At 67.8% G+C, this 22164-nt stretch overlaps 1 protein-coding gene across 4 annotated transcripts; it reads right to left on the reverse strand.

Moving 5' to 3' along the window:
* Positions 1-411: 411 nt before the first annotated feature.
* LOC133762857 (pecanex-like protein 3) lies at positions 412-21668 on the reverse strand. Of its 4 annotated transcripts, none has more exons than XM_062195832.1 (35): positions 21408-21668; positions 20929-21116; positions 20615-20714; positions 20461-20500; positions 20259-20354; positions 18965-20092; positions 18126-18246; positions 17869-18044; positions 17468-17558; positions 16938-17073; positions 15830-15990; positions 13349-13502; positions 13027-13059; positions 12626-12797; positions 12430-12540; positions 12090-12181; positions 11847-11956; positions 11638-11743; positions 11442-11534; positions 11150-11300; positions 10255-10399; positions 9763-9940; positions 8844-8952; positions 8603-8732; positions 8230-8288; positions 7920-8135; positions 7142-7395; positions 3444-3674; positions 3209-3312; positions 2818-2965; positions 2457-2687; positions 2108-2382; positions 1732-1862; positions 1351-1652; positions 412-1275 (listed from the first exon to the last, which is right to left on the reverse strand). In XM_062195832.1, the coding sequence occupies exons 1-35, from the start codon at positions 21558-21560 to the stop codon at positions 1081-1083; spliced, it is 6120 nt and encodes a 2039-aa protein (XP_062051816.1). In that variant the 5' UTR covers positions 21561-21668; the 3' UTR covers positions 412-1080. The 4 variants fall into 4 exon arrangements, with proteins under 4 accessions (XP_062051816.1, XP_062051818.1, XP_062051817.1 ...); XM_062195834.1 differs by having other exon boundaries at positions 15830-15951; positions 16968-17073; positions 17869-18047; XM_062195833.1 differs by having other exon boundaries at positions 15830-15951; positions 17869-18047.
* Between the last annotated feature and the right edge of the window lie 496 nt (positions 21669-22164).

Genomic DNA, 22164 nt, shown 5'->3' on the forward strand with positions numbered 1-22164 from the left:
CGGCCCGGGGCAGCTGGGGGGACTCCGCCACCCTCTGCCTCGGCCTGTGTCCTCGCTGAGAAACGGCATCACGTGCCCCAGGACCCCGAGTGCAGAGCCCCGGGCACACGGACAGCAGGTGCCTCTGCCAGCGCTTTACGGCTCATATGGCCCGGGCTCCCGGGAAGGGCTTCGGCCGGGGTCGAGGCTGACAACCGTAGGAGCCCGGGAGCAGGAAGTGTGGGCGTCTGGAGGCGGGAAGCTGACGCAAGGACCTCCAGACCAAGGCTTGAGAAGGGGAACAGGAGCGTGAGGAAGGGGACCCAGGCCCACCTCGGCCCCACCTCTGACCCTGCCCGCCCCTCACCCCGCCAGCTGGCCACCTCCGCTACCTCATACCCACCATTCCCAGCCGGAAGAAGAAACTGCCGACCAAAATCAAAAATAGTGTTATTAATTCTGGTGTCTCCAAAGCACGGGAAAAAAAAAGAAAAAAAAATGACAAAAAAAAAAAAAAAAAAGAACCCACCCTTGCCACATGTCAGGCCCCAGGTCCTGGCCACGAGGACCGCCCCATGGACAGCGCAGGCCTAGGGGCTGAGTCGGTCCACATGGGCTCAACGTGGGACCAGCCCCACGGGTTTGGCTCCAGGCCCTGGCTGGGAGGCCGACTCCCTCACTTTGGGGAGCCCAGGCCAAGGACTAGGGAAGAGAGCTCAGGGGTCACGGTCAGAGGCCTGGCCGTCAGTTCTAGTACTCTGGCTGACACAGCCAGAGGTCAGGGTTCAGACGGGGCAGCCAAGGCCACTCCGTTCTGTGGTCCAGCAGAGGGCCGGAGGCTGCAGAGGTTTCCGAGTCCAAGTCAGGGACAGGGCCCGCTGGGCGCCAGCCGCTCGGTACTGGTGCTCCGACAGGGGCTGGGCGCCGGCCACTCGGTACTGGTGCTCCGACAAGGGCTGGGCACCGGCCGCTCGGTACTGGTGCTCCAACAAGGGCTGGGCGCCGGCCACTCGGTACTGGTGCTCCGACAGGGGCTGGGCACCGGCCGCTCGGTACTGGTGCTCCAACAAGGGCTGGGCGCCGGCCGCTCAGTACTGGTGCTCAGTACTGGTGCTCCAACAGGGGCTGGGCGGCCGGGCTCTCGCGCTCCTCAGCAGGGGCTGGCCAGTCAGCCGGGGCCCCGGCGGGCGTGCCACTCTCAGCGGCACCGCTGTCCAAGCAAGGAGCGTCCTGGGCTGCTCTGGGGGGCGAGGCCTCGGCGCTGGCATCCGGGCTGAGGCTGAGGTCCAGAGGCGCCTGGGGGAGAGCAGACGGGCAGGTGGGCGAGCGCCCCTGAGCCCCTGGGACCTGGCCCTCCCGTAGGCCCCTTACCTGAGATTTGGGGGTGCCTCCTTTGGGGCTCCCTGAGGCCGGCTCCCCGTCAGATCCTCCCAGCCCCTTCCGACCCCCAAGGCTCCACTTCCCACTGGGTCCCTCGGAACTGAGGAGCCCAGGGCCAGGGGGCCGTGAGGGTCGGGGACCCTCAGCAGGGGCAGGCGAGGCAGGGGGCGGTCCGGGGAGCCGAGGGGGAGGCCACTGCAGTGAGGGGGGGGGCCGCCCATCCCCGGAGCCAGAGCTCAGGGGTGGCTGCGGCCCCCAGCCAGGGCCCGGAGGGAGGAGCTGGTCACCACTGCCTGCGGGGCACAGATAAGAGCAGACACTTCAGCCGGGTCCTCGCCCCCCCCTCCCGGGCCAGCCCAGCCCGCTGCTCACCTGCTGTGTTCTCAGGCGTGGGGTGTGCCAAGGGGGGGTTACTGCTGAGCGAGGTCAGGCCGCCCCCGCCACAGTCTGCCTCATCCACGTTGCCACCGCTGTTGCAGCCGGCACCACAGCCCTTGTGAAGCCTGTGGGGGGAGGGACAGGGCTGGGGTCAGGGGCCGCACGAGCACAGGTCGCAGCCCAGGACCAGTCCCGGAACAGCCCTGAGCCCCGGCGTCCTCCTCCCTGATCAGATTCTACAGCAAGGCCTTGGGGGGGTGGGGCACCCCGACTGCACTGCAGCCCGGCGGGGGAGGGGACACCTGTGGAGGGCGCGGGGGCACTTCCGGGCCACGCTCCAGGAGGGCGCCGGGTGGTGGTCAGGGCTCACCTCTCCCAGCTGTGCAGGAACCAGCGGGCGATGGTGCCCAGGCTGACGGGCCCGCCCCACAGCGCGCGCAGCTGCGGGTGGCTGCCGGCCAGCGAGGTGGTGAGCGGCGACACGTAGATGGGGTAGCCGAGCGGCTGGTCGCAGGACGAGTTGATCATGTTGCGCAGCGCCTGCTTGGCGTTCTGGATGCTGCCGCGCTCTGGGTTGCGGTTGCGCAGGAACACCAGCTCCTGCTGCTGCCCGGCCCACAGGCCACGCACGCACTCCCGGTTCACCTGCAGGCGGCGGGCGCGGTCAGCAGCCAGGCCGGGCGGGGCGCGGCCGGGCGGGGCGGAGGGGCTGTCCCCACCTTGATGACGCGGAAGCTGAGGTGGCGCCGGTTGAGCATGATGATCTTGTACTCGTCCGAGGCGTCGTCCAGGACGTGTCGCAGGGCCAGCAGCGAGGGCGTGTTGCTGAGGATGGCGCTGCGCCAGGCCGGGTCGCCCTCGTGCGAGATGACCAGCCGCTCCTCGTTGGCGGCAATGGCGTCGTACAGCGCCGCCGGCTCCTCGTACTCATCGGGGGACGTGAAGTGGTCCTGGCAGCAGGGAGGGGGGGGGTGTCAGGGGCCCCTGCCGCGGGGAGAGGCTGCGTCCCCCTCCTGCCCGCCCGTCCCCCTCCTGCCCGCCCGCTGGCACACCCTCCCCCACCTGCACACCCTCGCCCACCTGGTGGAGCTTCAGGGCCATGCGGACCCCAGGCGCCACCACGCGGTGCAGCAGGTCCATGTCGGCGAAGACCCACTCGTCCCGAGGGGAGGTGATGCGGAAGTCCCCCTTGAACAGGGCGTGCAGCCCGTACAGGAAGGGCTCCAGGCTGGCGGGGATGGCGGAATGGGGAGGTGAGCGCAGGGGCAGGGAGGAGCCAGGGGCCTCAGGCTGCCATGATCTGAGCTGAAACCCTTGCTCAGTTTCCCCGTCGTGCCGAGGCGTCTGCCCACGATCCTCCCAGAACCTTGGGACCGGGAAGCACCCCACCCACGTAGAGGGGCTACAGTGAGAAAGGTGTGGCGTGAGAGGCCAGGGGGTCGGCAGGCCCAGCTGCACCCACCACACTCACCTGGCGGACATGCTGTGGGAGGCGGTCCCCAGGGCCCGGCGGCCCAGCACACACAGACCAAAACACAGTGTCACCAGCGGTGAGTTCCAATCCTGCTCCACAGGCTGTGACAGAGACCCCCATCCCCAGAGCCCAGCTCAGACCTGGGACAGAACAGGCCTGGGAGGGGGGGTGCTCAGAGCAGAGACGTGGGCAAGCCCCGGTTCCCAGAGCCCCAGGGTGGTGGCGCCCCAACCTGGCCACGCCGGGAGGCACAGTACTGGATCCACTCCAGGTGCACGGCGCAGAAGGAGGGCAGCGAGAGACCAGAAAGGCGGAGGTCGTAGTCCTCGTCCACACTCAGCGAGAAGGTGGGGTCCGAGTCAGCGTAGCCGGGGGCCCGCACAGGCCGCAGGGCGGTGGCGATGCCCTCGTGGCTCAGCCAGGACTCCAGCTTCGGGGAGCGGCTCACGTAATAGATGATGCTCTGCACAGGGGGTGGGGACAGGGTGGGGACGCCCCGCCCCAGGGGACGTCTCAGTGCCAGGAGGCTCCTCCCCACACTGAGCCGAACACCCCCCTCCTCTGGCCCATCTCGGCCCCTCGCCTAGGCCAGGAAGGAGAGGCCAACGCCGGGACAGGCGCTCCCAGGCAGCATGTGCTTGGCTCCTGCCGCCAGCCCCACACGCTGCCCCATTTGTAAGGGAAACTGAGGCTCAGTCGGATGCCAGCTTGCCTGATGGCGTGTGGCAGGGTGGCCTGGGCAGGAATATGGGCCTCCGTGATGCTGTGGGATATAGAAGTCAGGCTGCGGGGGCCAGCACTGTGTCAGAGTGCGTAAAGCCACTGCCTGCAGCACCAGCATCCCAAATGGGTGCTGGTTCCGTTCCCGGCTGCTCCACTTCCGATCCAGCTCCCTGATGCACCTAGCAAAGCAGTGGGAGATGGCTCAAGTGCTTGGGCCCCTGCGCCCATGTGGGAGACCCGGAGGAAGCTCCTGGCTCCAGACTGGTGCAGCTCCGGCCATCGTGGCCACTTGGGAGTGAACAGTGGAGAGAAGACCTCTCTGTCTCTGCTCCCACCCCTGCCCTGTAACTCAGCTCCCAATCAGCCAGGCGGAAGTCAGGCCGGCGCAGCAGGCCCAGAGGCCTACGGGCCCGGGGCCCAGGGCTCGTTAGGCAGCTGAAGCACAGGAGTTCTAAGGTCCCCCTCAGAAGCCGGAGCACCACTGCTGTGCCCCCGCCTAGTGGCTCCTGGATCCCTCATTGTCATTATGTTTTAAAAGATTTATTTATCTACTTGAAGAGCACAGTTGGAGGGGAAGACAGAGATCTTTCACCCCCTCGTTTACTCCCCAAATGGCCCACAAGTCAGGACTAGGACAGGCCAAAGCAAGCATCCAGGAGCTTGGGGGCGGCGCTGTGGCGCTGCCGGTAAAGCCACTGCCTGTAGTGCGGCATCCCATATGGGCACTGGTTAGAGTCCCGGCTGCCCCACTTCTGATCCAGCTCTCTGCTGTGGCCTGGGAAAGCATCCCTGTGGGAGACCAGGAAGAAGCTCCTGGCTCCTGATCAGCACAGCTCCGGCTGTGTGGCCAATTGGGGAGTGAGCCAGCGGATGGAAGACCTCTCTCTCTCTCTGTGCCCCTCCTTCTCTCTCTGTGTAGCTCTTTCAAGTAAAAAAAAAAAAGAATCCAGGAATTCCATCCAGGTCTCCCACAAGGGCAGAAGCAGTCCGAGCACCTGGGCCGTCCTCCGTGCCTTCCCAGGCACATTGGCAGGAAGCTGGACCGGAAGCAGAGTAGCTGGGACTCAAAGGGGATACAGCATTGCAGGTGGCAGCTTGACTGGCTGTGCCACACTAGCCCCCGGGCCCCTGAACAGTCTTGCTGGTTTCTAACATAGTGGACAGGGACAGCAGCTTTGGGAGGGTAGTGGCTGGCCCAGCAGGGGGCATGGCAGTGGGAGGCTGGGAGCTGGCAGCCAATGTGGTGGTGGGGAATCTGTGTGCCAACCCGAGACGGAGCAGATGGGACTGGCGCTTTGCCTGGGGACGGGTGGGAGGGTGCCGTAGCTGGCCATAAACAGAGGGCACCAGGCAGCAGGTGTCCAGCAGGGCCATGGCGCGGAGAGGCCGAGTCTGGGCAACATGACTGGGAACAAGCTAGGAAGGTCACGGGTTGCAGACAGCTCCCAGGGACAGGGGCTCTGCAGCGCCAGCCTGGCCGTGGCACCGGCTGGCGGGCGGGCAATCTGGGCCACCCCCTTGCCAAACCTCACGGGGTGAGCGGGGCAGGAAGGCTGGGGGCAGCTTCACTCCGGCCTTCCCGCCCGGGGAGCGGCTCTGCAGTCCGGGCACCACCACGGCCCCAGAACACGCAGGAACGGCATACTTGGAAGCCGAGGAGGAGCCGGCCTGGCTGCTTGCCAAGGGTTCACTTTCGCCACCACCACTGTGCTCTGTGACACAACCCTCGGAGTGACTGTCAGGGGGAAAGGGAGACCCAGGTCCAGCACCAGTAACGGTGCCAGCCTGCGAGCCCAAGCCACAGAGCAGCTCAGACCTCGCGGTCAGCGCCTCGCCGGAAGCAGGGGCGTGTCTGAGCCAGAGCTTCCTCACGGGTCCTGCCTCCTGCGAAACCACTCAAGGGTACGGCTGGGGGGAGCTGGGAGGAGCCCCGAGGCCGGGCCCAGCTGCAGCTGGATGTGGGGCCAATCTCTGGCCACAGGGCTGGACCGCACTCCTGACTCCCAGGGGAGCCAATGCTGCAGAGAACCGCTGGGCCTGGCCTACCTCGAAGGCTGGCGAGGACGTGCCCCTACACTGGCCCAGGCCCTGCCCCCGGCAGCCCTGACCCATCCCCAGGTCTGCAGCAGCGCCTGCCTGGGACCCTGGGCGCCGCCGGCTGGCTGATTCTGTCCAGTCTCTGAGGCAGCCAAGGCGGTGGCAAGTTGGCCTCCCCAAGGGAATAACCCCGGCTGGTGCCTGAGGAGCCAGAGGCCACCCAAGGCCTGAGCAGACTCGCAGGAGGCAGCAGGTAACCTGGGCAAGGTCGCCGCTCTCAGGATGGGACAGGACCACATCCCCAGACCACAGCCTCGTTCCTGGTGAGGGCCACCACGGGGCCCTCTGCCCTCCTGCAGGACGCCTGGGGGCACAGTGACGGAAACCACAGCTCCTCTGACGTGTGACACAGCTGAGACCTTCGAGGGAGCAAAGCATGGCTGGGGCTGCTTGGGACTCCCCAGAGGGAACCTGAGGTAAGCAGCCCTCTGCCTGAGAGGGGGTCCTGGGGTGTGACCACCACCCCACCCAATGCCCACCGCACCACGGGCACTACAGGCCCTGCCACTCAGAACCAGATCTCCTACACTCCTCCAGGGAGGAGACTGGCACAGCAGGGGGTGACAGTCCAGGCCACAGCCCAGAGCCCCTTCCGCAGGCCACACTGTGCTTCCTCAACTCCCGCTGTCGCAGCACATCTCAAGACCCGCGGGCCTGGCTTGGCGCCCCCAGGCCCACCCCTTCACTGCCATGCCGGGAGACCTGAGGCTCCCCTCGGAGGGGGTGTGAACCTACCCCGCCAGAGCCCGGCCCCTGGTAAGCACCACTGCCCCATGGCTGCACCTACCATTACCGTGCGTGAGTGCTGCTAGCCATGTCTGCTGGGCGGGCTGGGCGTGGGTGGCCTGCGTGGGTGGCCTCAGCAAACGCCCTCCCGGGAGCAGCAGCCCAGTGAGAGAATCCACGCTCGTGCTGCCCACCTGCCCCGTGCATACTGCCAAGCAGGCCTGGAGGAGCGAGTGCCTAGACCGAGCACCGGATCCCCCGAGCCACACCAGGCCTCCGGGGCCTGCGGTCACAAGTGGCACCCTGGAGGGTGCCTTCACTGAGGCCCGGGCATGCCCGAGCCCCGGAAGACGGGCGGGGCAGGCCGGCCGCCGCCTGCCGTACCTTCACGTAGTAGGTGATGAGGATCTTGCGGAGGTCAAAGACCTGCAGCATGGAGGCGGCGTTGTTGTCACTGATGCTGTAGCCTTCCAGCACGTACTTGCTGGCCGTCACCTCCCAGGCCAGCCAGCGCTGCCCGAAGGCGGCGTTGAAGGACAGCACACGCGGCAGGTGGCCAGGCTCGCAGCAGCAGCAGCCCTCGTCCTCCTCCACCCCCTCGGTGATGGCCTCCACCTCCCGCTGCTGGCAGTAGGTGCCTGTGGGAGGGACACCCTGGCAGTGGCTGCGAGGACAGCCCTGCTGCCCCCCTGCCAGCACCCAGCAACCAGCAGGGCGCCTGAGGCTGGCTGCCCCCCCCCCCCCGTGGGACTCCGCGTGTCCCCTTTCTCCTGACTTCCCGCAGCCACACCAGGGTAGGGGGTGGAGGGCACCGGGGTCAGGCTGAAATGCACAGGGCGGGAACTGCTCCAGCCCACAGCCCTCGCACCCCTGGGGCCTCTTCTAAAGTTGGCATCCGACAGGGGAGGCTGCTGTGTCCCACGGTCACACACGGTGGTCCCGCCGTGTCCGATCACGGCCTCGCCTGACACCAGAGCGGGCCAGCCAGGAGGGCCTGGCAGGAGAACCCAGAGCTCCGGGCCCCAGCCTTCCCCACAGTGACGTGCAGTACTCGGGACCCAGGGTCAGGGAGGCGACAGGGCAGAGCGGGACCGGGCACGAGCCTCCCGGCACTGTCTGGGGGCCACGCCTGCCCCCCTCCCATCTCGGCCCTGCAGCTCACCCCGGAACTCAAGGCCACGCAGCTGGAAGGTGACGAGGCCATTGCCAACCTCGATGAGATGCACGAGGGCGTTGAGGTAGTCGGAGGCCAGGACGAAGCAGTCGCCGGGGCCATAGTTGCCCCAGCGGCCCAGCACCAGGTCCCCACACAGCGTGTGCTGCAGAGAGCGTGTCAAGTGCTCATAGAAGATGGAGTTGAGGTTGTTGTCGTCAGCGCCTGGGCCCGGGACAGACAAGGGACCGCATGACAAGTAAGCAAGCTGCCGCCCTGGGGAGGACCGCCCCCCCCAGCACGCTGGGCGGGGACCCACCGGGGTTCCGGTCCAGCTGGGTGACGAGGCGGGTGTTGGAATGATCCACGCGCTTAGTGCTGCTCCGGGAGAGAAGGACAGTCGCTGAGCCCAGGGGCTGACCACGCAGGTGACAAGGTCCACCGCCCCGCAGCGAGTCCTCTGGGCCCCGGGCCCTGCCCAGCAGGGTCCCTCGAGGCCCAGTCCTGAGCGCCGAGATCACGCACCCACAACGGCCCCAGCACACAGACGAGGAAGCGGAAGTTCAGGGATGGGTGCTCCCAGCAGCACCCCGCCACCTCAGGCCGCCCTGCCCCCGCCCTCCCGCTCCCAGCAGCACCCCGCCACCTCAGGCCGCCCCCACCCTCCCCGCTGCGGGCTCCGCGGGCCTCACTTGTAGTCCCGCTCCCAGAACTTGAGAGGCCTGGCGTAGGACATGATGAAGACGGCGCTGCCCAGCAGGGGGTTGAGCGGCGTGGAGAAGAGCCCCGAGAGCAGGGCCTGCACGAACAGCATGGCCGAGTCTACGTGCGAGTCAAGGAGGCAGCGGCAGCCAGGGCCCTCCCGACCCCCCGCCCCGCCCAGCCACAGCCCTCCTCGCACTCCCCAGCCAGACCGCAGGTGCAGCTGGATACGTGGTACAGCAAAGGGCTGGGCGAAGGCATGGAAGGCCGAACCCCAGGTGATCTGCCAGGGGGCGATGTAGGTGAGCACGAACCGCAGCTTATACAGCAGGTCCCAGAGCTGGCGGAGTCGGCCCAAGGTGAGAGACACACGGGTCACACACGGGGTCACACACGGGGCCACATGGGGTCAGACACAGGTCACACAGTCACACACGGGGTCACAGTCACACATGGGGTCACCGCGGAGACGGCGTCTGCCCAGCCCCCAGGCTTCATTCAGGCCACATGGGACCAAGCTCAAGGCCACTCCCAGCCCTTTCTCTTTGAACTTGGCGCAAGGCACCTGACACCAATAGCAACCCCGAGCAGTTCTAGGAAGCACCAGCCATTCAATTCACACAGTGATCCCGGGAGCTTCTTCTGCTGGCCCATCGCACAGATGGGGAAGCCAAGGGTCAGGAAGACGGGAGAAGGTAATTCGTGTGGCCCGTGCCACTGGACACCTGCCACACTGGAGCAGCCTGCGTGGCACCCCCGCACCACTGCGAGCCGCCCCGAGCAGGAACCACCTGGCAGGGCATGTGCACACTGGGGCCCTGTGCCTCCTCCAACAGCTCTGAACGGCTCTCCAGGGCTGCAGCCAGCAGAGGGCAGAGCCCAGGGGTCAGGTCCCAGGGAACGGTGGGTCCTGACTATCCTAACTGCTTCCGAGGGTGGCAGTCGGGGGATCAGATAGACCCGGGGTCGAGGCCTGGCCAACTCACTCTCGGGAGGACCGAGACAACTCACGCCTCCTGTCTAGAGAGCGGGAGGAGGCCGACGGCAGGGCTGGCCCGGGGCAGCGGGGACAGGGCTCGGCCTGGGCGAAGCCTCCCCAGCCAAGCAGACGGCTTGGCAGCTGGGCGCCTGGGCCACAGTCACCGCTCACCTTGCTGCACAGCAGCGACATGAGGAAGTAGTCGAGCAGAAAGCCCTGGGAGAGGCGTGGGTAGTCGAAGTGGAAGAGCAGCACAGTGAAGGCCAAGGTCAAGTACTGCTGGGGCGGGCAGCAGAAGGCCGAGCGCAGCAGCTTCAGCCCAGCCACGGTCATCAGCAGCGCCCGGCAGCTGTGGAGATGACGGGCAGACAGGAGGCGCCGGGTGGGTACAGGTGACCCTGGTCATCCCTCTCCTACCCTGGCCTGAGTGCAACCCCAGGCCTCAGCTCTGCTGGGCCAGTGACCCTCAGTCTGCCCCCTACAGGCGGTGAAGGGGGGCACATGGGCTTTCAAAAGGGCAGGCGCTTCAGTGGACAGTGTCCGGAGCTAGGGTCCCACGTCAGCCTGTTGGGCAACCTCAGGCGGCTCCACTTCCCCGTGGGCCTCGGTCTCCCCGTACATCAAGTGGGAAGGGAGGTGACGGGATGGGGGGGTGGTCCTCACTGCAGGCAGAACTTGTCTGGGTGGCTGACGACAGTGTGGGCGTCCACCGTGAGGGCGTGGAGCACCACAGCAGGGTAGATGAGGTACTTCTCAACGCACTGCAGGCCGGCGTACAGCTTCTCGAACCACATCACCTGGGCGGCACCTGCCACGAGAGGCGGAGCTGCCGGCCGGCCCTGGCCCTCCACGTGCCCCCTCCCCGGGGGCGGGCAAGCCAGGGGCTGTGCTGGCTCCTAGAGACTTGGGGCAGGGTGGGGTGGGGCTGGGAGGTGGCAGGACATGGCAGGGGACGGGCAGACCACCCGCCCTGTTCTGCTGTCTGCGGAAACACGGCTGACAGGGAACTCAGATGCCTGTGAGGGGCAGGCAAGGGCCACACTGCCTGGGATCGCGAGCTGCAGGCCTTTCTGAGGGGCGTCCCGCTTGGTTGGAGCTAATCCCAGACACACGGGGATGCTGACCCGGGGTGGGGGAGCAAAAATCTCCCTCTCCCACTGCTTACAGAAATAAGGACCGTGACCTCCACAGGACAAATCACGGTGTTTAAACACAGGCCAGAGCTTTTCTGAAAGCACTACACAGCTCAGCGAAAACCCACACCAGGCAGCTCCAGCCGCCGGCACGCAGCGTGCCACCTGGACAAGAGGCTCCCGCAGGGCTCCGGGCCTGCACTTCAGTGCCAAGACGGCAGGAAAAGGGTGGCACAGGCAAGAGGAGGGCACAGAGGGTCTGAGCCAGGCACGATGGCAGTGGGCAGACAGGACAGGGAAGGGACAGCCGCAGGGCAGAGCAGGTCAGCACACAGAGGGTGGATGGGCAGAGGCTGCCCCCTGCTGGCACCTCAGGCACCAGAGCCACAGCTGCCACCAGGCAGCGGGCAGGAGGGCGCACTCACCGCGCACTTCGTACTGGCTGTACTCCAGCGGCTTGAGCACGGGCTGAGAGAGGCAGAACCAGGGCAGCTGCTTGCGGAGCTGTGGCAGCAGGTAGTGGGTGAAGAAGCCCACGGCCCCGGCCAGGGCGTACAACACGAAAGCCAGCACTGACTGCAAGAGGGAGGGGAGGGACTCAGGCCAGGTGCACAGGCCCAGGGGCCGCGGGACCACCTGGCCCAGGCTGGACAGAGGCTGCCCGGGGCCCCTGGGCTGCCAAGACCAAGGGCAAGGACCCGGCTGGACCACACGAACCTTCAGGGCGATGAAGACGGTGCTGGCGCTGATGGCGAAGGTAAGCACGGCGATCAGCACACACATCACCAGGTCGGAGTGCAGGACCTCCCGCTGCAGGTCAGAGAGCAGTGTGGCTGCCCACAGCCACCCAGGACCCCGCACCTGCTGCCGCCTCCCGGCTACGGCCCCACGGCCTCCTGGTCCCGCCTCTTACCACCGACTGGCGCATCTTGTCTGGCAGCGGGTCCGGGGGCTCGGCTCGGGCTGTCTCCAGGCTGCGCTCCTCCAGCTCAGGGAAGAGCTTGCTCCGGATCAGAGACCTGCGGGGGAGGAGTCAGGAGAAGACAGGTCAGTGGGCCCCGGGAACGTGCACAGACCCGCGGGCCCCAGGGCCCTTGCCACACGCAGACACGCACCACCCACCAGAGCACGGTGGGGTCACTGCTCTGCCGGCTCAGGTGGTAGGACAGCGCCACCAGCAGGCCACAGAAGACGGAGAAGAGGACAGGGACGTGCTGCTCCGGCCATGGAGACTGGGGAGAGAGCCGCGCTGGTCAGGGAAGGCGAGGGCGAGTGTGGGGGCTGCAGGGGCCCCCGTCTGAGAGGCCACTGCCGGGCCCAATCCACAGCCCTGTCCCAACAGCCCCCAACCTCAGCCTCCCCTACCTTGATGGCCCCGAGGCAGAAGCCATAGAGCAGGGCAGCAGCGAGCAGGCTGCGGGCGAGGCTGAAGACCGCAGTGAGGGGGCTCGTGGCGGCTGTGTGGCGGGCAGGGCAGGTGAGACCCAGCTCCTCCGGCTGGATCCCACCTAACCTCTGCCCTGCTGCCCCGACCCGAGGCGGGCCTCCCGGGACACCGCCCCGCCTGCTGCCTCTGGTCCCCCAGCCCTGCGAGGACCTCAGAGCTCCCAGCATTCTCTGGTTTAACCACCTGCCCGGGAGGGGGCTCGGCAAGGACTGCGGGGCCAGTCCGAGAACCCCGGGCCCCCGCACGCAAACCGCGCACCTGTGCCCCCGAAGCCGTGCATGTCTATCTGCTCCAGCAGGTACATGAGGCAGGTGTTGACCTGGGGCAGGAGGCCCAGGAGGAAAACGAACGGGAAGCACAGGGTGAACACTGGCAGGGAAGGAGACGAAGGCCCAGTCAGCCCGCCGGCCCCGCAGCCCCCACCCGCGGCCGCCTCCCCCTGCGCGAGCCTCACCAGTGGCCACATCGCGCGCACAGAAGAAGAAGGAGGCCGAGAAGAGCGTGAGGCCGTACAGGGACACGGGCGGGAAGGGCTGGGCAGCGCCCAGGGCGTCCAGCAGCCAGATGAGCAGGCAGCAGATGCAGAAGTAGACTGGCCGGCTGTACGCGATCACCCAGTTGTGGCCCTGGGGAGGTGGCTGTGAGGCGCCAGGGCCCCCCCGCGGACCACCCACCAGGCACGGCGCATGTCCACGCACCCAGGTCTGGCCCTGGGGCCAAGCTAGAGAGCCTGCCAGAGTAGGGGGGTGGGGAAGTGGGGAAGAGAGGGAAACCTGCCCCTCCCTGCTCCCCCCAACCTGGCCTCAGCCCCTCCCAGGGCCTCCTGGCAAGAGGCGCTGCTCCACAGGTACTCACGTGCATGGGAGACGCCGCATCAGGCTGGACGCTCTACGAGAGACGGGGCTACGTTGGCAACGAGAGCTGGTGCCGCCAGGAGGGTCAGAGGCCCTGGACCTGCTCAGCTCCACCACGGCGCAGTCCTGGGAGACTGGGGCAGGGCCCTGACCTGCCTCACTCCGGGCACTTGGTAACTGCACACAGCACGCCACCGCGGGCAGAGGCAACGCGTAAGGGGACCAGCAGCACCTGATCTGCTCTCTAGCTTGCTCCCCTCCCAGCGGTGGGGGGGCGCGGCCGGGGGCCGGGGGCCGGGGAGGTGGCGCGGGAGCAGCCTGACCTTCAGCAGGGAATACTGGCAGGAGGCGATGACCAGGCAGAACTGGAAGACCCAGATGTCGGTGAAGAAGCCTTTGAGCAGCAGCAGGTAGCCCAGGAAAGCCACCAGGCTGCTCAGGCCCACGCCGAAGATGTTCTCCATCACCCCCCGCGTCCTGCAGAGACCACCGAGTCAGGGCGCGGCCCTCCTGCCTCACCCTTCTGAGGGGCGTGGGGGGCAGGCTCCTACCCTAAACGCTCACCTCCCGGCCTCTGTGCCAGCCCCCTCCTCTGGAGACCCAAACCTGTGACCTCACGGGAGGCCGGGTCGCACCTGCTCCAGGAACCTGACCTGTCACTACTTCGCATCCCAGCCTCTGCCCCTCCAGATGCCAAGGGCTGCAGAGGCCCTCGGTCCTGGGGCCTGCCCACCTCCCGTTCAGGCTGACAAGCAGCCGTGCGGGTGGCTGCATCATGCACACCACAGGCAAGCTACTCTGTGTGCACAGGCAGCACCCCGCCGGCACCCGGTCTCAGTGCTAGGCGCGACCCAAATGGACAGGAAGCCAGCATGTGGTCCTAGGCTCCAATCTGTTACAGGGGAACAACAGTCACTTGACTTTCCGGGCCTCAGTGTCCCCTCTGAGAAATGGGAACTGTGAGGAGCGCAGCATTCTATTTCCAAACCAAATCTAACACAGAAGCAAATAAAGCCAAGCGAGCCAGCGGCTTTTGCTCCAAGCAGGACTTCGAGAGTGGAGATTACTGTAGCCTGCCACAGCCCCCCACTGTGCCACAGATACCACCCCCACCCCACGGCAGCCTGCCACAGCCCCCCACTGTGCCACAGATACCACCCCCCCCACGGCAGCCTGCCACAGCACCCCCACTGTGCCACAGATACCACCCCCACCCCACGGCAGCCTGCCACAGGCCCCCACTGTGCCACAGATACCACCCCCACCCCACGGCAGCCTGCCACAGCACCCCCACTGTGCCACAGATACCACCCCCACCCCACGGCAGCCTGCCACAGCCCCCCACTGTGCCACAGATACCACCCCCACCCCACGGCAGCCTGCCACAGCCCCCCACTGTGCCACAGATACCACCCCCATCCCACGGCAGCCTGCCACAGCCCCCCCACTGTGCAACAGATACCACCCCCACCCCACGGCAGCCTGCCACAGCCCCCCCATAATGCCAGATACCACCCCCCACGGCAGCCTGCCACAGCCCCCCACTGTGCCACAGATACCACCCCCACCCCACGGCAGCCTGTCACAGCCCCCCACTGTGCCACAGATACCACCCCCACCCCACGGCAGCCTGCCACAGCCCCCCACTGTGCCACAGATACCACCCCCACCCCACGGCAGCCTGCCACAGCCCCCCCACTGTGCCACAGATACCACCCCCACCCCACGGCAGCCTGCCACAGCCCCCCACTGTGCCACAGATACCACCCCCACCCCACGGCAGCCTGCCACAGCCCCCCACTGTGCCACAGATACGACCCCCACCCCACGGCAGCCTGCCACAGCCCCCCACTGTGCCACAGATACCACCCCCACCCCACGGCAGCCTGCCACAGCCCCCCACTGTGCCACAGATACCACCCCCACCCCACGGCAGCCTGCCACAGTCCCCCACTGTGCCACAGATACGACCCCCACCCCACGGCAGCCTGCCACAGCCCCCCACTGTGCCACAGATACAACCCCATCCCACTGCAGCCTGCCACAGCCCCCCACTGTGCCACAGATACCACCCCCATCCCACTGCAGCCTGCCACAGCCCCCCCATAATGCCAGATACCACCCCCCACGGCAGCCTGCCACAGCACCCCCACTGTGCCACAGATACGACCCCCACCCCACGGCAGCCTGCCACAGCCCCCCCACTGTGCCACAGATACCACCCCCACCCCACTGCAGCCTGCCACAGCCCCCCACTGTGCCACAGATACCACCCCCACCCCACGGCAGCCTGCCACAGCCCCCCACTGTGCCACAGATACGACCCCCACCCCACGGCAGCCTGCCACAGCCCCCCACTGTGCCACAGATACCACCCCCACCCCACGGCAGCCTGCCACAGGCCCCCACTGTGCCACAGATACGACCCCCACCCCACGGCAGCCTGCCACAGCCCCCCACTGTGCCACAGATACGACCCCCACCCCACGGCAGCCTGCCACAGGCCCCCACTGTGCCACAGATACCACCCCCACCCCACGGCAGCCTGCCACAGCCCCCCACTGTGCCACAGATACGACCCCCACCCCACGGCAGCCTGCCACAGGCCCCCACTGTGCCACAGATACGACCCCCACCCCACGGCAGCCTGCCACAGCCCCTCACTGTGCCACAGATACCACCCCCACCCCTCAGCCTCCCAGCAGCTTCTGATGCCATGACTACTTCCACAGGCGCACAAAAGCTGGGAGGCCAGGGTCTGGTGACTGCCCGGGCACCGCAGGGCAAGGCGGAAGGGCACTCACCGGTCCAGCAGGGCCAGCAGGGCGAGCCGCTCATAGCGCACGGAGGTCCAGCGGCCAGGGAGAAGCCAGTACTTGTAGCTGTGCTGGGCACGGGGCGGGGCCTCCTCCATCAGCGTCTGCTCCTGGGATTCGTGCAGGGAGTCCTGGTCCAGCAGGTCAAACTGCAGTCCCCACAGCCCGGCCATCAGCCCCACCGCCCCCATGTGGTCCGTCGCCACCCCACCCCCCAGCACACCGGCCTGGTCACCGACTCCTTTGGCACTGCCTGGCAGCCCCTCGGTCTTCCCTGACCCCTAGCACAAGGGCCTGCACCTCTCAGGTCCCCAGGGGCCACCAGGGGCTGAAGTCCCGGGCTGCCCACGCAGGCAGAACATCCTGGGCACAGGGAAATCCGCCTGGACCTTCAGCGCCTCGGGCAAGCACCACCCTCCTTCCAGGCAGAGCACCCACGCCTCCGGGTGCCACCGTAAGGCCTGGGTGAACAACCTTGCCTCCCGGGGCACAGCTACAGGCCTGGCCTGAGGACACAGTGGGGCAAGGTGGCCACCAGCTGCAGGACACGGCTGCTGTCCCGTGCGATGGTTACAAATGAATCAGGAAGAAGGGGTGGGGCTTCCACACTGCTCAGTCTGTCTGTGGCCGCGCTTTCCCGAAGCCCTAGGAGCCTGGGTTTTGCACCGTATTCCGGTATTTGCATCCCGGTATTCCCGGCCGGCCGCGTGGCAGCAGCTGCGTCGGGATGGTTTCAGCAGGGACAGGAGCACCGCCGACAGCTATGCTGAGACTGGGACACGCACAGAGGCCGCCGCGCAGTCACTCGTGTGGAGCACCGGCAGAGGGACCTGCGCGCGGTCAATCTGGCTAACCGAACCGCAGCTGTAACAGGTGGTGCTAACGGAAACCCTCTCCAGGAAGAGAAGGAGATGCCAAACACGTGCTGAGGAGCCGCGCACGCAGCCTCTCCGGGCGTTCAGACCCCGGCTGCAGGGCAGACGCAGTAGAGGCCCCGGAGCTGCTCTCTGCACGGCCGCTCCTTCCTGGGTGCCCGGGTCAGTGCCCCGCCCGCCACCAACACCCCTCCCCGCGCCGCCCCCGCCCCGCTCCTCACCTCCGGGATCTCCAGGGGCACCCGGCGCACCTGCATGCCCTGCAGAACCACGGGCCTCGGCTGCAGCAGGTTGAGGCCCCCCGCGGCCTCCGGGACATCGGCTGAGTGGAAGCTGGAGGAATGTGAGTGACGGTCCCTGCGGGAACAGCACCACGAGAGGCAGGGCCTCAGGGGAGTCCGGGAGCGAGCGGGGTTGAGCTGAGCCCAGGCAAGCAGGGCAGCTGGTCTTAAGCCCAAGGGCTTGAGGACAAGAGGACACGAGAGCCAGAAGAGGCCGGTGACATGGTACCGAGGCCACACCCCCATCTGCCTCCCTGGAGGCCAGCCCCAGACACCTGGGAGCTCCTGGCACGGAAGCATCACAGAGCCAGGAATGCCAGGGCTCCCTGCGGGCGCAGCTCTGGGTTTCACCGGTCCCGGTCCTCCCCCACCCCGCCCCACCCCGCCCCGCCCCAACACAGGCGAGAACGCCCCAGGCTCAGGGGGTCCCAGAAGGCGGCCCACCTGGGACAGGCCCAGCTTGGACTTACCAGGCTCCGTTGGTTGCCTGCTCCCCCTGCTGCCCTACAGGGTTCTCATAGCCGCCTCCGGCCAGGCCAAAGGTGTAAGAACGCCGCACACCTGGGGCAGGGATGCAGCCGGTGAGGGAGCAGCAGCGCCGCCAAAGGAGGAAGAACCTCACGCGGCGTCCCCCGGGATGGCAGCCCAGTGCCCAGAGAGCTGGACAGGAAACGAGCGCTTGCTCCGCCTGGACTGCAGGCTGTGCGTCGGTCTCATCCGCAGAGCGGGCGATGAGAACACCTGTGCCTCAGTGACACGGTGAAGACGGCGCCAGGCGACGTGGGTAAAGCGCTCAGCGCAGGCGCAGAGCAAGGCGAGCGCCGTGGCGGGAGGGGGAGCCGCAGCGGGCCTGGCTCGGGGAAGGGCTCACCGCTCTCGTCGTAGAAGTAGTGCACGGCGCCCTCGGAGGTGTCATCGAAGGTGCAGGCCTCGTGCACGTTGGCGCCGGCGCGGGTGAGCAGCAGCGAGGAGGCGAGGTGCAGCGCGGAGGGCAGCGTCAGCGCCCGCGAGTGCGAGGCAGCCCGGCCCCGCTGAGCCTCCTGCAGGCTGCTGGGGAGGTGGGGCCCTGGTCAGCGCCAGCCAGAGCCCGTGCTCCCCACGCCCCTGGCCCAGCTGGTGGCTGCTCACCTGGGGGGCGAGCCCATGACGGAGGCCGGGGGCGTGGGGTTGCTGCCTGCGTTGTGGCGCCTCCGGATCGCCTGGGTCCGCCTCACGCTGCTGGAGGGGTCCCGCTGGCCGCTCTCCTCGGCTGTCAGAGAGAGGCCCCCGAGGGTGAGTTCCAGAGCTGGGGGCGGGGTGGGGGCAGGACTCCGCCACCGAGCTAACAGTCAGGTCTCGTCCAACCAGGTCCTGGCTCTGGGGCCCGCCAAGTCACCTAGCCGTTTGTGCCTCGGTTTCCTCATTTGGAAATAACCCCAGGGGCCGGCGCTGTGCCGTAGTGGGATAAGCCTCTGCCTGAAGTGCTGGCATCCCATATGGGTGCCGGTTCTAGTCCCAGCTGCTCCTCTTCTGGTCCAGCTCTCTGCTATGGCCTGGGATAACAGTATAACAGTGGAGGATGGCCCAAGTGCTTGGGCCGCTACACCCGTGTGGGAGACCTGGAAGAAGCTCCTGGCTCCTGGCTTCAGATCGGCCCACTGCGGCCATTGTGGCCATTTGGGGAGTGAACCAGCAGAGGGAAGACCTCTCTCTCCCACGCTCTGTAGCCCCACTTCTCAAATTGAAAAAAACCAAAAAAACCCCACAGCACGGATCTGCCCTGCTCCACCAGCGGCCAGGACAATGCGAGCCCTCAGGGAACAGAGGCTCAGGTGCCAGCCCCAAGCCCCGGGGCCGGGAGGCTAAGAGGCTGGACAGACAGCGTGCCCGCAGCGGCCCAAGACAGACGCCGGGCTCACTCTGACCAGGTCTCTGTGCCAGCCCACGCCTCCGGCTGCCCAAACCCCAGGCCCCAGAGCAGCACTCACCTCCACCCACCGCACCTTCCTCCTGCAGCTCCCCTCGCCAGCCCGGCTGGTTGGCAGCAGGTCCCCTGCGGGCCTCGGCAGGCAGCACGGCGGGCTCTCCGGCAGCCAGCTCCACCCCTGCCTGAGACTCCAGCTCAGCCTTGGAGCCAGCCAGGGGCGCCCTGAGGACATCACCCCCCGCGCCATCCATGCTCAGCACGCGGGCGTGTGTTTTGGCGCTGGCGGTACTGGGCGTCCGCTGGGTCCCATAGGGCCGTTTGGGGGGCACCGCGGTCCCGTCCTCAGCCCCGGGAGGGGCCCGCCGCTTGCGGGGCCCCCCCACTGCACCCCGGGAGCTCTCGGGGGAATAGCAGGAGGTAGACGAGGAGCTGCCAGTGCTGTAGCGGCGCTGTGACCGCAGACTGGAGGCCGGGCTCAGCTCACTGCCCTCGCTGGTGTCTTCGTCCTCAAAGAAGCTCCCGGCCTCGAGCAGGGGCCGGCGCGGGGCTCGGCCAGGCGGGGAGTGTCTTCGCAGGGGGGGCCGCCGCGTGCTGGGCCGCAGCAGGGCCAAATCCTTGGGCCGCACAACCAGGAGCGGCTCAGCAGGTCCCGGTGGCGTCCCTGTTCCGATGACCGTGTCGAAGGAACGTAGCGTGTCATCCGAGGGGACCCCTGCGTCCGGTGAGGCCGGCAGCTCGGCCTCGGAGGGCGGGTCCGTGTCGCTGCCCTCGGGGGCCTGCCCACCGGGCGGGCTGTCCAAGTGGGTGGAGTTGGTCTTCTCGCTCTTGAAGCTGCTCAGGGTCTCCCGGTCAGTGCCGCTGAAGCAAGAGTCCGAGGAGCCGGCTTTCTGTGGCGTGGGCTCGCCGGAGCCCCGCCGCTCCAGGGGCTGGTAGCCGCTGGCCCCCCGGCGCTGCTCCCGGCGGCTGCTGGTCCTCACCAAGGCCCGGTCGGGCCGCGTCAGGGTCAGGAAGCTCTTGCTCAGCTCCTGGCTGAGGCTCCCTTTCAGCAGGGGGCTCATGGGGGTGTCGGCCACGCTGCTCCCGCCCCAGGGGCCTCCATCTCCAGCCAGGGGGGACCGCTCCGAAGAGTCCGTGCTGGGGAGCGAGGGCTCTGGGACAGCCCCCGGGGGTGTCTGGGGAAGGTCTCCAACTGCCAGGAGGGAAACAGAATGAAACAAGGCACCCTGCCGAGCCGGGGGGCCGAGGGGTGTCCGGGCCTGCGCTTGTCCCCAGAGCCAGCCCAGGTTGTCCCGAGACGGAGCACAGGCTGGGGCGACCTGGACAAGGCCCGCGTCTTGCGCCCCCCGGCCACTCACGCAGTCTCTCCTGGGAGCTCAGCTTCAGCATCTCTCGGTCGGCCGAGGTCACGATCACGTTGTTGCAGCCCTGCTCGCGCACCAGCTCCTTGATGTCTGCAACCAGGGCGCCAGGTGCTTCAGCGGGACCCTGGGAGCCGGGGCCGGCCGCGCTACCCCCGGCCACACCGCCCTGTCCCAGCCCTGCGCAGCGTCCGCCTACCTCTGAGGGGTCCAGCATCCTCCATCCGGGGCAGCAGCTCCTGAGCAGACAGAGGGGCCCGAGGGAGCACACGGGGCGAGAGCTCGGCTCGTGCCCATGCCACGGACATCTCCCGGGAGAGCGGCACCACAAGCCAGGGACTGGGATCACTCACCGAGACCTGGTTGAAGCCGAACACGGAATGCTGGGAACTGCAGCGGACCGGAGGCGTGGAACTCACTTTCCGAAACACCGTCATCTCCACTCCAGGGTCCCTGGGCGGGAAAGAGCAGGAGCTGTGACCCTCCCCACCCCCCCACCTTTCCATGTCACCCCCCAGCAGCCTCGTCACTGCTTCCTCTCTGATCAGCTCTTCGCGAGCCCAGGGCTGGCCGCAGCGCAACCGCTCACACCCACCCAGGCAGCCAGCGCTCCCCAGGCTCAGGCACAGGCACCAGGAGCCCCCAGCACGCTCCCGGCCCCACCCACCGAGGCGGATTGCCGTCCCCCTGGGCCGGTTCTTCCTCAGGCTCCCCCACGGTCGAGCTGCGCTTCTCGACGATCTCGCCCTGGTCGAACATGGCGTGCAGCCGATAATTCACCGTCTTGATGGTGGCGAAGATGACGGCCACCACCAGGCAGTACACGCCGGCCACTATCAGGCTGGGGGGCAGGACCTGGAGGGGGCAGCGAGTCAGGTCCCGCCCCCCGGGGTGCACCTGCCACCACCCTCACAGCCGGCCAAGGAGCCAGTCTGAGACCCTATGGGGGGCTCTGTCTCCCACTTAACAGGAGAAAAACACGGACAGAGGGGTTCAAGGTCACCCAGCCCAGGAGAGGAAGACACTCGGCTCAGCTCCACACGTTCAAACTCTGCAGCCACTTGGGTCCCCGCCCCCCAGCACCCCAGGGCTCGGCCGCAGAGCCCCGCCAGGCTGCCCGCCCTCCGGGACCCGCCGCCGTCTCACCATGTACAGCAAGAAGGGAAAAGTGAGCAGGAAGATCCAGACATAGAGGTGGAAGCAGTTGGAGAAGGTGCTCTGGTGCGGGTCGAAGAACCAGCCGCCGGTGAGCGAGGCCCACACCCCCTGGCGCAGGATCTGCAACACCTGAGACCCCATGGCCCCGCCGCTGCTGCGCGCGCCCCGCGCCCGGGACCCTCATGGGGGCGGCCCCCGGCCCATGCCCCGCCTGGCGCCCGAGGGCCCCGGGGCCCGGCCTCGCGCTCACGCCATGGCCTCCCCCAGCGGGGGAGGGGAGATCGGCGGGCCGAGGGTGCGGGCAGGGGGCGGGGCCGTCAAGGGGACGAGGACCCGGCACAGGGGTGGGGCCGCATCAGGGGCGGGGTCCGGGCCTCCGCCCCTGGCCCAGAACCACTCCGAGGGGCCGAGTCGGCAGGCAGGCGCCGGGCACGGGCCGGGCACCCGTTGGCGGCATCCAGATGTGGGCGTGGGGCGGGCGCTCCCGGAGTGCAGGCGGCCGGTCCCTCGGTTTCGGACAGGGGAAAGCCCCGGGATCCTGAGGTCCACTTCCGGGGTCGCAGGTCACCCGCTCGGGGCTCCGTGCCCGCCTCGCCGCTGCCGGTGCCGGCCCAAGGGGGAGGCCGGAAGAAGCAGCCGCGAGCCGCCAGCCTGCAGTGGCGCATGCGCCGGATGAACCCAGCGGGGACCCGGAAAAGGAAAAATCTGCCGGCTTGAGTGCGCAGGCGCAAAGAGCCGCCGCAGC

The sequence above is a fragment of the Lepus europaeus genome, chromosome 7 (assembly GCF_033115175.1).
Source record: "Lepus europaeus isolate LE1 chromosome 7, mLepTim1.pri, whole genome shotgun sequence".
Taxonomy (NCBI): Eukaryota; Metazoa; Chordata; class Mammalia; order Lagomorpha; family Leporidae; genus Lepus; species Lepus europaeus.

What these genes read in the sequence shown, in the direction of transcription:
- LOC133762857 (XM_062195831.1), bottom strand. Translation starts at nt 21,560, where the DNA reads ATGGGGTCTCAGGTGTTGCAGATCCTGCGCCAGGGGGTGTGGGCCTCG. An exon ending in CCAGCCCTTTGCTGTACCAC is followed by an intron (nt 8,733 to 8,843) that starts GTATCCAGCTGC and finishes ACTCGCACGTAG; the next exon opens with ACTCGGCCATGCTGTTCGTG. An exon ending in GCGTGGCCTTGAGTTCCGGG is followed by an intron (nt 7,396 to 7,919) that starts GTGAGCTGCAGG and finishes TCCCTCCCACAG; the next exon opens with GCACCTACTGCCAGCAGCGG.